Source organism: Pygocentrus nattereri, chromosome 20, assembly GCF_015220715.1.
Source record: "Pygocentrus nattereri isolate fPygNat1 chromosome 20, fPygNat1.pri, whole genome shotgun sequence".
NCBI classification, from domain to species: Eukaryota; Metazoa; Chordata; class Actinopteri; order Characiformes; family Serrasalmidae; genus Pygocentrus; species Pygocentrus nattereri.
The window spans coordinates 30,121,810-30,137,101 of record NC_051230.1 but is presented as its reverse complement, the minus strand read 5'-3'; the positions used below and the strand labels follow the sequence as shown (position 1 = coordinate 30,137,101).

The following is a 15,292-nucleotide window of genomic DNA, read 5'->3' as shown; positions in this document are numbered from 1 at the left end:
TTCGACTGCGACTGGTCCACATCACCTTGTCAGAAACCTGCCAGGGCTAAGTGAAAAGATGTAGAGTTCTTTTTAAGTATATTTAAAACAGTGTGTTCAGTGATGTTTAGTTCTTTTGTTCATGAATTTTTAATGTTGGTCCATCACTTGGTTTAAACAATGTCCATGTTAGGCTTAATCTGCATCTAGAAATCTGGCCTTACATGTTTTAGTGGGGGGCATGACTTGACCTAATAATTGATGTTTTACTGTTAAACTTTAACCATTATTTCCAAACAGCCTAATACTGCTTCCTTGTCTTTTTTTCCCTCTTGGGTAGGGGCCAACAATGTTCCAGCAACAAAAATACAATGAACTCTTCTTGGTGGCAGACAACAGAATGGTATGTGACCAGCAGAAACATGAAGCCTGATTTATGCAAACAGTTTAAGCCTAATAAGGAATCGAATTTCACTTCCTCCTTCATAATCCTTTTAAACCAGTACTAGTTTTCATTTGTATGCAAAAAACTGGCCTTGTGGCTTTTTAGAAAAGTTCAAACCACAATTGAGTGTGTAGACAGAATTGTTTGTGTCAGCCCTATTTCCCTGTTCTTACATGAACCTGAAACAAATGTCTATACATGATCACAAGTTAATCAAGAAAAAGGAACTTGGAAATTGTGCCTAGACAAGCATATTCCTATATGATTGTTGTGTCCGCCTAAATTTGCCTACAGCTGACTTTCCTTTGTATGCCCACAGTATAAGAAGGCGGACAGCGACGTGAACAAAGTGAGACAGAGGGTATATGAAATCATCAACTTTGTCAATGCTGTAAGTCACCCTTTATATCTAGCGACCAAAATAGATGGCTACATCACGTGTGAAAGAACATAGGCCTGCTTCGTCAGGAACTGGACAGTGGAAACCTACGAAGAAAACTTGCACGGTCCCAGAGTGAGATATATAGAGAGCCCTGTTAAGGAAGACACACAACTGAATGTGGGGTGAAATGTAACACAGCTTTTTTATAGTAGAGTGTAGAGTTTGCTTCTATCCCCTGTCTCCTATAGTTTTGTTCACAATCTGGCTGACATTTCGCAAGATTCACCCTCAAGATTGAACTTGCTTTCAATTACCGGGATGTGTGTATGAATCACAGAACTTACACCTTGATTATTTTAATCGTCCTTTTGAAAGATTGTAGTATTGTTTGGAAGCACATGAACAACTCACAGTGAGAGCAAGCCAGGCTAAGGTATTTCCTCCACATGACGGCGGTAGTTTCAACTAAGAAACCAAGAGAAACAATGGAGGGAATCCATATGTCCTTCAAACCGGACTCTGCTGCTGGTCATCCACAAGCTAACTGATGAAACAAATGTTCCTCATATTGTAACCATATCTGCTCTGATAACTGTTATTTATGCAAGTTACTCTATTCTAGTGACGCACACTACAGCTACTTTAGTGCTAGTTTTCCTTCCTTATGATAAAAATCAGCCTGCTAAACTGTAAGCGTGACTCACAAGGCAGGTGCATGAGGTGTGCACAATGCAAATGCATGGAAAACCAGCTGAGCAGCTCATATTAACCCATATTTGTCAAGAATCTGAATGTAAGAACACTGATCTGACATCAGGTTTCATCCGTTCATGTAATTCTATTCAGTGTTATGCAAAAAGCTCTGAGCTGACGCCAGACCAGCATTCTTACTGTGAGAGGTTTGATAAATATGGGCCATTATTTGCACCAACAAAGCTTTACTCACAGTGTTGGTTTGTAAAAAGTATGTGAAGCCTCAGGCTAATGACAACAAAATCTAATTGGAGTTAGGAGTTAGAAAACTTGGAAACTTTGGATTAAAGCTACTTTGACTTATAAAATCACTCCAACATTTTGAGTTTGCCATTCACAAGAAGCCCCAGAAGGCCTACAATCAATAATTACTGATTTGCATGATGTTAGAAAGGGTTACAAAAGTGAGCTCAAAGAGTTGAGGCGTTGACCAGTCTATAGTTAGAACGTATAACTGTCTATAAATAGAGGTGATTTAGTACTGTGTCTACTCCCTCTAGAAAAAAGCACTCGGCCACAATCACCCCAAAGGCACAACACAGAAGGCTTGACAAGTAAAAAAAGAACTCCAGAGTATCAGCTAACAGCTTTGCAGAATCATTGGAACTGGTTAACCTCTCTGTTCATGAGTGTACCCCGCCAAAAACATTGAACAAATACAGTATCCATGGCAGGAACACTGCTGCATGCATGAAGTTTTCCAAAGAGAAACTTGACCATCCAAAACACTGCTGGGAAAAGATTTGGTGGACCAATGAGACTAGGGTTGAATTGTCCAGGAACGACATACAGCACTATGTATGCCGCAAAATGGGCACTGGGTACTAACATGAATACATCGTCCCAGTGGCGAAGTATGGTGCAAAAACATAAGATAGCAAAATGAAAAGAATATATCTACAGACCACTAGCAATGGCTGAAAGAGCCTCCAGAGTAATCAAAAATACATACAGCAGCAATACATTTACCTAACGCAAATGTTAAAACATATAAATCTGTTGATGCACAGTTTGTTAGTCATCCTTTATCCCTTTACCAGTGGTCACCTTCTGATCTTCGCTCTTGGCTAGATATATTTGGGATACATCTCAACCTAGCAACGAGTCTGACTAGTGTCAAAACAGCAAAGTAGGCTCTACATGTCAGTACATGTGGAGAGTTATGCTGCTGGCAAAATAAAGCAATTGAGTTCTGGTTAGTGTCCAGTAAATTGCAACTCCAAAATATTTGATTAATGCTTATGGTCTGATTCAGTGAGACAATGCACACCATTTAGCTTCCGATTGCCAGTATCAGTGGGATAATCCAGTGTAATAATCTCCAAGCCCCAATCTGACCACAGTTGCCTAGCGTGGCTGAAGGGAAATGTGCATATTGTTCTTTGTAATGGGTACTTTGCTGCTATTCAAAAACTACCACTGCAGTAACCAAACTCAGTAGGCACAATTCCTGATCGAGAAACATTCCATTGTATTCAAGCCCCATTCCCACCCATTCAGGCTGTAACAAGTGATGACAGGACACAAAATTTGATTCATTTATTCATTTAATTAATTTATTTGATTTCCAGACAAAATGATAAAAAGTGTCCAGATATCTGTGAGGAGATTAGATGTAAGACCATTTGCTTGCATGGGGAAGGAGAAAGTCCAAAAAAAAATAAGTGGAAAAAAACAGGAGTTTCCAAAAGTGGAGTTCATAAAAAGAAAGCCGCGGAGAAAATGAGGCTCCTAACAAGCACCTGAAACACCTGGTAGACACCAAAACTGTCCCCATTAGATCAATAGCACTTAAAGCTTTCATCTTTCATTTGCATAGTAGTGTATTAATCCAAATAAAAGCAATGTTGATCTACTTGCCCGTCCAGTTTGCTAAACTGTCAATGAAGATGTGCACAGATCCGGTCCAGGTGCCCATTCAAGTCAGGCAAAGAGGCAGAACTTGGCCTACATTTGTTTTGCATATGTAAATAAAGACTGTAGTTCAACTGTAAAGCAAGCAAGCTTGGACTTTGAATATACTGTTATACTACACTCTTGTTATAATGCTAATGGCTTGTTTTTTGGCAGGTGTATAAACCATTGAACACCTTCATCGCTCTGACTGGTCTGGAAATATGGACGGACTCTGATAAGATTGTAGTGACGGCCCCCGCTGGTGAGACCCTGGACAAATTTACATCCTGGAGGAATGACGTCCTGATGAAGAGACAGCGCCATGACAACGCGCATCTAATCACGTCAGTTGATACTGTGAAATAAATGCCTCTGTGTTCACTTTACAGCATTTATTCACTGATTGGCTGCTTTATTAATTCCACCTCCTTGTGTCAACACTCATTGTCCATTTTATCAGCTGACCATATAGGAGCACTTTGTAGTTCTACAGTTACAGACTGTAGTCCATCTGTTTCTCTGCGTACTTTGTTATCCTGTTCTTCAGGGGTCAGGACCTCTACAGGACCCCCACAGAGCAGGTATTATTTGGGTGGTGGATCATTCTCAGCACTGCAGTAACACTGGCATGGTGGTGATGTGGTAGTGTGTGCTGCACTGGTACGTGTGGATCAGATACAGCAGTGCTGCTGGAGGTTTTAAACACTGTGTCCACTCACTGACCACTCTATTAGACACTCCTACCTTGGTGGTCCAACTTGTAGATGTAAAGTCAGAGACGACAGCTCATCAGCTGCTGCACAGTTTGTGCTGGTCATCCTCCAGTCCTTCATCAGTGGTCACTAGATGCTGCTTCACAGGACGCTGTTGGCTGGGTGTTTTTGGTTCTCAGTCCAGCAGTGACACTGAGTTGTTTAAAAACTCCAGCAGCACTGCTGTGTCTGATCCACTTAGACCAGTGCAACACACCACCACCACGTCAGTGCTGAGAATGATCCACCACCCAAATAAAACCTGCTCTGTGAGGGTCCTGACCACTGAAAAACAGGGTATGCAGGTAGTATAGAACTACAAAGTGCACCAACCATGTACTTCCTCTCACAGGCCACTTTAATAGAAACACCTTGTACCTCATGCCTGGAGCTCATCTGTTGCCTATTCCATTCATTATTGATCAGTGACTGACCACAGTATACTATTGACCAGAAAATGATCTTTGATGAAGGACTAGAGGATGGCTAACACAAACTGGGCATCAACAGATGAGCTACCAGCAAGGTGGAGATATCGGGGTTTCCAATAAAGTGGCTGATTGAGTATTATTTGTAGAACTGTGCTGATCATATTGGGTTTAGAAGGTGAACAGTGTCATTTCTGTTGCCGTTCCAGTGGCATTGACTTCGATGGTGCAACGGTGGGGCTGGCTTTCATCGGCACGCTGTGTTCAGGCCACTCTACCGGGGTCATCCAGGTACAGTAGCTCAGCCTGACCATCACTGTCATTGCAAACACGGATAGGGAAACTCAGTTAGTGAAGCCCAAGCGAATCGTGTCTATGTGGTCTGATTTTGCAAGAGAAGCACAAAAACTGCAAAGAGCAGACTGGCACAAGCACATCAAGGGTTGTGTGTCTTTGGCTTGCCTGAAAAGGGAAATCGTGTCACTTTCCCTAGCAACCCCACAATCAGTAATAACAATAACACTAGAAAATAACAGTGATGATAATAATTATAACTAATAACTGTCCACACAATTCTAGTGCTAAAGCAGGTTTACTTCAATTACTTTTTAAAAATCTGTAAAAATAAATTTAGCTCATTTTACATTTTATTCTTTTCAATTTAAGTGATCACTATCTTACACCTTTCAGGACCATAATCCACTTGCTATAGCAGTGGGGGCGACCCTGTCCCACGAGATGGGCCACAACCTGGGCATGAACCATGACTCCAGCTCTTGCATCTGCACCGACTCCACGTGTATCATGGCTGCTGCTCTCAGGTAAAATGTTACCGTGCATTACTTACTCGATCCCAACAGTCCGAGAAATTACTTTAGTTGTGAAATGGGTTTCCATGGCTGAACAGCTGCACACAAGTCTAAGTTCACTATGCTCAATGCTAAGCTGGAGTGGTGCAAAGCACACTACCACTGGACTTAGAGCAGTGGAAACATGTTCTCTGGAGTGATTAATCATCCTTCACTATGTGGCAGTCTGATGGACAAATCTGGGTTTGAGAGACACCAGGAGAACACGACCTACTGGACTGCATAGTGTCCAACAGTAAAGTTTGGCTGAGGAGGGATAACGGGCTAGGGTTGTTTTTTTCCAGTGAAATGAAAAGTCAATGCTACAGAATATATAAAAAAATTCTAGATAACAGACGCTATGCTTCCAACTTTGAGGCAGCAGTTTGAGGAAGAGCTTTTCCTGTTCCAACATGACTGTGACCCTTTGCACCAAGCGAGCTCTAAAAAGACAGGTTTGAAGAGTTTGATGTTGATGAACTACAGTGGCCTGCATAGAGCCCTGACCTCAACTGCACTAAACACCTCTGGAATAAACTGGAATGTCAACTGCGACCCAGGCCTTCTCCTACAAATGCTCTTTTGACTGAATGGGTGCAAATTCCAACAGACACCCTCCAAGACCTTGTGGAAAGCCTTCACAGAAGAGTAGAGGCTGTTACAGCTGCAAAGGGTGGCAAATCCATAACTCCCATGGTTTTGGAATGGGATGTCCAGCTCGCTCATAAAGGTGTGATGAATTGATGCCCACATAGTGTACTAGTACATCAAGGTGGAGATCCGATCTACAGTCTCAACCCAAAGTAATGCTCCAAATTCAGTAATAAAAACACTGAAAACAACAAAAGCAGCAAAAGCAGACAGACAGCTGCTGCTTAGATCTGAGCTTTATGAAGGAGTGTGTTGGGTACAAGCTGTTCCAAGCAAAACATTCTTTGGCATGACTCATCTAAGCCTACAGTGTCTCATCTAACGCCTTACACTCTGACCTAAAATCAATCAAACATTCAAATGAAGTTTAGCACCAAGCCTTTAGAATATCTACTCTGGAAATGTCAAAACATCAGCAAATAGCTCCACACTTCAATTGTAAAACAGGTGGCTACGCTACTTCATTTATCCTCAATGTGAATCCATTATTTATTACAGTTAAGATAATGAATGAATTTCTTCTTAAACATGATAATTGAGGTATTTGGTAAATTGTTTATTTATTTTCTCTAAAGGCACCCTTTTGTTAAAGACTAAACTAATCCAACTTATACTTAGTAAAATGTGTGACCCAAAATTGACAAATATTGGAAATTGGTATTTGGAATGTATGGTAATAACGCGACGTGTGATCAGAAAGCAGACGCTCACGATTAAAGATTTACTTGGGGAATCGTAGATGCAGAGAGTAGCCAGGAGACAGGCAGGGGTCAAGTCCAGGATAAACAGCGGAACAAGAAAGGTGATCATAACAAACAAGGGCAAGGCAAGGCAGAGTCAACAAAACAAACGATGAGTCAAAACCATGAATCCAAAAACAAGGCAACAGTCCAAAAATCTGAGTCAGGAGAAAAAACAGGCAGGAAGTCAAAACACAATCAAGAACAGGAATAACGCTCAGTAGTTTCACAGGCGAAAACATTACTTTGCAAGTAAACTATTCTAAAACCCGGGCTTATATACTAACTATGAGTGTCATGTGACAAACAACACAGCTGTGGACAGTTAGTATTCAGGCGATCGAGATCTCTGATAGGATGATGAGGAGAGGTCCGGAGTCATGTGACTTTACTGAGGAGCCTGGGAAATGGAGTTCGAGTCCGGATGTGAACTGGTTGTAGGTGTTAGAAATTCGACAAGAAGAGTCAGAAGACTGGAGCTTCGGCGTTGACTGGAGTTTATTTCCACATACAGAGTATGGGTACGGCTTGGTCGATCAACAGTCAATCAGCGGGATCAGGAGTCTAGTCTTATTCACATGCAGGCAGACGATCTGCTTGGTCATCAGTGTGTCACCAGTCTAGTCTGGTCAGCAGTCCAGTCTAACAAGAATATTTTGGAAGGACCTTATATACATTGAAAACAAAGGGGGAGGAAGGAGGAGGAAAAGACGTTTGAGGAGGGATAAGGAGGGGTTGTAGAAGGAGAATATGAGTAGAGATGTAGGGGGTAGAGATAAGTCGCCCCCCCCCCCCACCGTTATCACCTTAAGCTCGTTGAGACAAAGGGTCATTTCAATATAAATAAAAGTGATCAGGCAAGGTGAGAGTGCGACCAGTTTCACCTTTCTGCCATCTGCTTAAACTCTAGAATGAACATGGTTTAGACCTTTAGACCTAGACCGTTTAGAACAACATATATTGAGAATATTTCCCTCACAGGCGTGACAAATAATAACATCATGTTTAGCTTTCCTGGTCATGTGATGTCAAAGTATTTGTCCTTTCAAAGTAAAAGACCCCTTTTCCACAATTAAATACCAAAACACAGATTTTATATTGATGCCTTTTGGTCAAATTGAGATAAAGTAATTGTTGCCAAATGGCAACACAGTGCAACAGAGGGTTAAGTACAGTTTTAGCTGTGTTTAGCAGATATTGATGATTAACCAACTTACCCAATGAACAATAATGACATAGCATTCACTTTTTCCACTTTTCCAGTCAATTTGCGAGGTGGCCTCTAGGGGTTGAGCAAAAAGGGGCTTTCTGGCCCTCAAAGACCAAGAGATTAAACAGGCTCTTACACCTTTCACAGCCTTTTGTAACTTGATGGTTCCACTGTCATTACAGCTACAACATCCCTCGGCAATTCAGCAGCTGCAGTGTTGGCAGCCTGGAACAGTACCTAAACTCCCGCAACCCTGAATGCCTGCTAAACAAACCCCAGCGAATAGAGCTCATCCAGCCAGCGGTCTGCGGAAACGGCTTCCTTGAGACCGGAGAAGAGTGTGACTGTGGATCCGTGACGGTAATTCAGCCCATGTTTAGAGTTTCCTATTAAAGCAGACTGCATTTGTAATAAGTTCACCTGGAATTTCAAAGCTGTGAAACCGTCAGAACAGTTGCCCAGGATCGGTACTTGACCCACACTGACCACTGTAGTTTGCAGCAATTTCCTGGGAAAGCATTCCTAAGAAAAAGAAAACAATTCAACAGCCAGATTTGTGATTACAATAAGGCGTATACAGCATTTAGCACACCTTCTACCAACTAGATATTATGAGTACTGAATTTGGTACCTCAAGACTTTTGGTAGCACTTTGTTTGAAGGCTACCTACATACAAACTTCACAACACATGCATTGACTAACATTTTAAAAGGAACACTTGAGAAATGATATTGCATTTGATCATATATGAGATACATTACATTGTATTGGCATATCCCTTAAACCAAGGCATTTATAAGACTCTTATGAAGCATAGTTCCCAAATAATGGTACAGAATATATCAGTATTATAAAGATTCTGATGGCCTCTGCCCTATAAGTTCTTGATTACAGTGTTACAAATGGAACAAATGTCCATTACTTCAGTTTAAGGGCATTTATGGCAATATAGTGTTATTTACTTCATATTTCGTGTCATCTTGAGAATCTAAACTAAAGCTCTGTTTTTAAATGAGATTTTCACTAATTTTGTATGTCATGAATTCTCTATGTAGGTACCCTTCAAAAACCATTTTTCATTTGTCATGAAACCTGAGAAAACCCTTTATACAGATACAGAAGAACAAGCCAGACATCTAGTCAAGCCTGTAACATGAAGAACAGTTTAAACTTACACCTGACTCCCCAAGTACAGGGAAAAAACTCCTTTCATCCTCGAAAAATACCTCCACAAGACCAGACACATGCCCTCAGCATACATTCAAGCACTGAATACCTCAGAAAACAGATAAATCAGCATGGTTTTCTTATCAGTGGAGTGTGTGATGTACACCCATAGTGTCTAATATAGCAGAAATCATGTAGAGGTGCTAAACTATAGATGTGATGCGAAAGGCATTACCACCACATTGACTCACTGGTGGAATTCACAGATGTTGGGGTTTAAAGAACGTGATGTTGAAATGTGTGGCAACAAACAGACATTCCAATCTATCCCAACCTGCTCAAACTCATCTTGGAATTGTTTCATCTCTGCTCTAGCCAGAACTTGAAGAAGTAGCTGCACTGGTGTGGTCTACAAATGTAAATGCCACAGAATTTTAGTAGAACATTTATAGACTTGTCAAAATTTTAGACACTTCACACCTACAAGACCACTGAAACATGTGGCTTATTGTGCCCACTTTGGTCTCCCTTGAGTGTCACTTATATTTCTTTTCTACGTTCATTTAGACAAATGCATTTGTAAAAAATGCACCCAAAGAAAGCAGAAACAAGGCAACTATGCTACCTAGCTAACATTAATGGTGGTAGAGCTAATCTAGCTAGCCTACAAAGCCTTAAGTGACACTTACATGTTCTCCATATTTAAGTAGGCAAACCCATCTTCTTGAAAAAATGCCTCCAAACAAAGTAAAAATGAGGCAGCTAACTAAGCTACCAAGCTAACTTTAATGGTGGCAGTGCTAACCTAGCTAACCTAAACGGTCTTTTATCACAAGCATTCAGATCCAATTATTGCAATCTGATGTGGCCCAGTGGAGGACAGGTTCCCCTTCTGTGTCTTGCCTTTACCTTTGGTGGTGCTTATTGGGGCTGCACCCACATTTTTGGAGAAATGTTGATTTTAAAATGAATGAATATACATTCACCGGCCACTTTATTAGGTAATGTTAAATTGCTTGTTAACACAAATAGCTAATCAGCCAATCACACGGCCGCAACTCGGCATGTAGAGGTGGTCAAGACAACTTGCTGAAGTGCAAAGAAGACCGAGCATCAGAACGGGGAAGAAAGGGGATTTAAGGGACTTTGAACGTGGCGTGGTTGTTGGTGCCAGACGGGCTGGTCTGAGTATTTCAGAAACTGCTGATCTACTGGGATTTTCACGCACAACCATCTCTAGGGTTTACAGAGAACGGTCCAAAAAAGAGGGAATATCCAGTGAGCGGTCAGTTGTGTGGACGAAAATGCCTTGTTGATGTGAGAGGTCAGAGGAGAACAAGGCAGACTGGTTCCAGATGATAGAAAGACAACAGGAACTCAAATAACCAACCAGAATCTCTGAGGAACGTTTCCAGCACCTTGTTGAAAGTATGACACGAAGAATTAACGCAGTTCTGAAGGCAAAAGGGGGTCCAGCCTTTTACTAGCAACTGTACCTAATAAAGTGGCCAGTGAGTGTAAATACAATTGAAGTCGAACTGCATGTTATCTTGCATCACCCAAAAAACATGCCTGACTTTTTGCTGATGTGTGTTTGGACAGGAGTGTACTAACCCATGCTGCAACGCCACCACCTGCAGGATGACGAAGGGCTCTGAGTGTGCTGATGGAGAGTGCTGTCAACATTGCAAGGTAAGAACCAGTAAAAACTTGAATGAAAACTCTGGACATTTAGAAGTGCTAAAAGTAATAGGTCAAGACTGTAAAACACTAACAGCAATTATCCAAAAATTCTTTTGATAAAATGGTTCCTCAACCAGTAGTAAAGGATTGAACTACTGCAGCGCAACTGTTTAAGACGGGAAGATCAGGAAAAATCCTTTTGCTACTTTTAGGGTTCAGAATACTATTTAGACTTCCAATTCAACATTATGAAATGCAAATCATACAGAGACATGAAACATGGTAAGACTTTTTGCCAAACCATTTAACCTTAATATTTCCTGAAATTAATATTAAAAACAGCAGAAAAAATCAGTCTCTGCGTAGTCTCAATTAAGATCCCAAGAAATAAAAGTGATTCAGAAGCAGCTCACATGAGCACGAATCTGAATCACATCACTGATACTAAAGTCCATCTCTCACTTTCTCCTGGGCCACGGCATACAGGTCACCGATGCTTCCTATATGTGCCGTCCCAAGCATGATGAGTGTGATTTGCCAGAGTACTGCACTGGAGACTCAAACGTTTGCCCCGAGGATGTCTTTGTCGTGAACGGGCTGCCCTGCAAAAATGGAAACAGCTACTGCTACAACGGCCAGTGCCCACGGAGAGAAGACCAGTGCATCAAAATGTGGGGTGCAAGTGAGTGGACGTTCTGTAATCTCATGGAAACTAACTATTCTGTCTTTTAGTGTAAATGTGACCTTTTGCAGTTATTTACGAGATCTTTTACTGTGCCTCAGATGCTGTGGTGGCAAGTGACTGGTGTTACAGCCAGAACAAAAGAGGGTTATCCTATGCCTACTGCAAACGACCTACCAACGACCAGTACATAGGGTGCCAGACCGAGTGAGTGCAAGATCCATCCAGATATACACTACCACTTCAAGAGAACATTTCTTAGTACATATTTGCACTATTTGTCCGGAAGTGTTTTTTTTTTAGCTTTGCTGGTGTCAACTTATGATTTAAAAAATACCAATTTAAAGAGAAATCAGTAGAATTTCTTTTTAAGGTAAAAAACAAGCTGATGTGGCCCAGAACACTCCAGAGATGCCCTTCCAGAAATATCCTGTCCTACCCAACTATTTACCAGTTTAATAAACCTCTCTTGTAAACTTGTCTTTCAACTTTTGTGCCTTTAGGGATATAATGTGTGGAAAGCTTTTCTGTGAAAATGGCAATGACGATCCAAACTATGGCCGCTTTGTCATGATTAACAAGTGCAAAGCCACCTTCTACAGTGACCGTGACAATGACTTTGGTCAAGTTGATACGGGTACCAAATGCGGTGAAGAGAAGGTACATTTGCCATACAGCAGTACAATCTTGTCACAAGGCTGTCAAAGTGTTCCTAAACCTGTGTGATGCCTATTCCTAAAGCTATTAATGGAGGGAACTCTCCCTGTCTGTCTTCCAGGTGTGCAGTCAGAACCAGTGTGTGAGCTTAGAAGTTGCTTACAAGGCAACCAACTGCTCAGCCAAATGCAAAGGACATGGGGTAAGCTAACCGCATTTCCAATATTTGCCTGTTTTACACCACACGACACTGGTTCTCAGCCCTAGTCCAGAGGAAGTCATGCTCACGCTTTCTCTGCTAACTCAAGGGAAGCAAGGGAAAACAGAGAAAGTAGGCAGACCATGATTTTCCCACAAGTAGGATTGGGAACCACTGTGATGTATCGGAGCTGCAAAAAGACATTCACACCATTCCAGATTTATTCACAGAGCTAACAGAAAACTTAAACCTGTGACCCAGGAAAACAACACAGTCTGGTAAACATGGCAAATGTGTATGCCCTACAGGTGTGTAATCACAAGCTGGAGTGCACCTGTGAACCTGGTTGGCTACCACCTGACTGCAACAGGCAAGCTGGCAGTGGCTTGTCTAAAAGTAGGTTCTACCTTACACCACTTCTTTATCATTATCAGTCCCGGATACACCACACCTGCAACTATACCTCATCTAGTCCCAGATATACCTTGCGTGTAGTTAGCAGTATCAGTATACCTAATACATTCCCAAGGATCCTAGTCCCGGTCACCTCACAACTGAAGTTCCTAGACCTGATCAAGTCTCTCCTGTGTATAATAGTCCCAGAAACACCACATATATAGTTCCTAGTTCCAGATGCCATGCAATTCCTAGTACCAGTATTTTCTTGCATCAGAATCATCATCCCTGTATTTTCCAGTCCCATTAATAACACATCTGGAGTTCCCAGTTTCAGATACACAGCAACTTTTATGTAGCCCCAGATACGCCTTATGTGTAGTTACCAGTCCCGGCTATACCCAAGGTTCCTAAGCCTGGTCACACCATACCTAGTATTCCTAGTCCCATTTACATCACTCCTGCAGATCCTTGTTTCAGGCCCAATTTGTATTTCCTAGTAGCAGCAGAATCATCATACCTGTATTTCCTAGTCCCCTGTATACAATATCTGGCTCTAGTTCCAAAAAGAAGCCTTGTGCTCATAACTCCTAGTCATTGTAATCTTGTACTTGTGCAGGTGGACATGTCTTGTATTCCAACATTCCAACCCCCTTGACTTTTGGTCTTGGGAGCTAGCTAGCTAGTTTTGCAACTTGATTGGGGATGTCTGCTGTACACCACACTGCAATGTATCAACTACTGTTTGGTTTAGAGGTTAAACTAGCACAACTTTTGTTTTCAAGAGATGTCAGGAACGCTGATCTTGGCAAAATGTTTAGGTGAATAAAACTGTACCTTCCACGCTTTGTGCCTATTGTAGATGGAGTGATAGCCATTGTCGTAGTGATCTGCATCCTGCTGGGCGCCGTTCTCATTGGGGTTGCCATCTATCTTATGAAACGCAGGAAGAGCAGCCCACGTCAAATTAGGTGAGCAGGGACACATGCAAACAAGCATGCATACACAAATCCTCCTCGCACTTACCCATACATATACAGCTATGCAACCATCTCAATGACATTCTCGTCCATTTCATCCACCAGCAGTCAGATACCGAAGAAAGAACCTACACCAGTCAACAATTCTTATTTCAGTGGCCAAAGAGTAAATCCTCCTCAGCAGAACTCGGTAACCATTAACATCATTAACATCACATTCACTACCTGTCATACTTTTGTTGGTGCCCTCTATCAATGAACTAAAGTAGCAAATTTATTTTTATTTCTAGCCAATACGTCCCAAAGGCCCTCCGCCACCTCCTCCTCCTAAGAGCAACATCCCACCTAAAACCCTGCACACAGATTTCCGGGCAGCACACAAGGTAATAAAGGGATTTGAACATTTAATCTCATTTTGACATCTATTATATGTAATTATTTATTTGTTTTATTGCTTTCCATCTATATTTGGTCATCCACATACCAGCTGAAAAAAATCATAAATACATGCATAAACATTTAGCAACATACTGCACTTTGGCCAGTGCTGTAAGTCAGTGACTTCACAGTAACTCACTGTCTTGACTCTTTCCAGGCACTTAGACCACCTCCTCCACCGAGGGTTTGAACTCTAAGCTCTGTGGAACTGCCCGAAAGAAAAGATTCTCTTCAGTCTCTTGCTAACCGGACCTACAAGCACTTCAAAAGGACCAATGTTTTGCAAAACTGCAGCTTAAGGTTTCACATGGATCCCTCTAGAGGCCAACACAGCTTGTTTTTTACATTAAGCTGCATTTGCAAACCAAGTGCTGGAAGGCCTGGAAGACTCTGCAATACCTGCTTCCACTCACAGAAGAATTGAAATGGTGACTCCAGAGTGTTGGAACAGAAACCACAATGTAAATTGTGATGTAGCGCTCCACTGGATTTAAGTAGCGCCACCATGGGTTGTAAAACCTCAGATCCAAACTTGTACTCTGGTCTCAGGGCAAGCAAAGCCATGCTCTATGGTGCAGTACCTACCTTCTTTGCACATACTTTTAGAGTTAAAGAATTATTAATTTTCTCAGTTAAGTGCAATGTGAGAGAATGCATGTGGGCATGTTTGTGTCTCAAACAAGCCTAAAGTCTTTTTTTTAAACTGAGAAAAATATATAACACCTTTACCTTATAAAAATAAACTTTAAAATTTGTATATAAGTTTAATTTGTAGCTGCCTGACAACTTTAAAAAATGATTTGCACGCTGGCTTTTCTTAATAAAATATGTCAAATTACAAAGGAATGCCTTACATTTGCCTTCTGTTTTAGCATCACCATAATAACTGTACTGTCTCACTGTTGGAACAGTATTGTTGGGGCTGACAGGTATCGGTATCAGCCAATACCGATCAAGGCTGGGGCTGTGAATACAATCCAGTACGAAGCTTCTGCAGCCTTGCAC

The 15,292-nt window shown here is 41.6% G+C and overlaps 1 protein-coding gene across 2 annotated transcripts in view; it reads left to right on the top strand.

Annotated features, from left to right (window-relative positions):
• Positions 1–15,133, top strand: part of adam28 (ADAM metallopeptidase domain 28) — a 29,723-nt gene extending 14,590 nt beyond the window's left edge. The window contains exons 8-23 of one of the 2 annotated variants that reach the window (XM_017684968.2): positions 320–382; positions 744–815; positions 3,630–3,799; positions 4,845–4,926; positions 5,326–5,456; positions 8,267–8,444; positions 10,855–10,944; positions 11,422–11,617; positions 11,719–11,824; positions 12,121–12,277; positions 12,396–12,476; positions 12,782–12,869; positions 13,732–13,840; positions 13,958–14,039; positions 14,140–14,232; positions 14,445–15,133. In XM_017684968.2, coding sequence (XP_017540457.1) covers positions 320–382; positions 744–815; positions 3,630–3,799; positions 4,845–4,926; positions 5,326–5,456; positions 8,267–8,444; positions 10,855–10,944; positions 11,422–11,617; positions 11,719–11,824; positions 12,121–12,277; positions 12,396–12,476; positions 12,782–12,869; positions 13,732–13,840; positions 13,958–14,039; positions 14,140–14,232; positions 14,445–14,477 — 1,731 coding nt within the window. In that variant the 3' untranslated portion in view covers positions 14,478–15,133. Of the gene's footprint in view, positions 1–319; positions 383–743; positions 816–3,629; positions 3,800–4,844; positions 4,927–5,325; positions 5,457–8,266; positions 8,445–10,854; positions 10,945–11,421; positions 11,618–11,718; positions 11,825–12,120; positions 12,278–12,395; positions 12,477–12,781; positions 12,870–13,731; positions 13,841–13,954; positions 14,040–14,139; positions 14,233–14,444 lie in introns of both variants that reach the window. The other variant, XM_017684967.2, reaches the window with a different exon arrangement.
• The last annotated feature ends 159 nt before the right edge of the window (positions 15,134–15,292 follow it).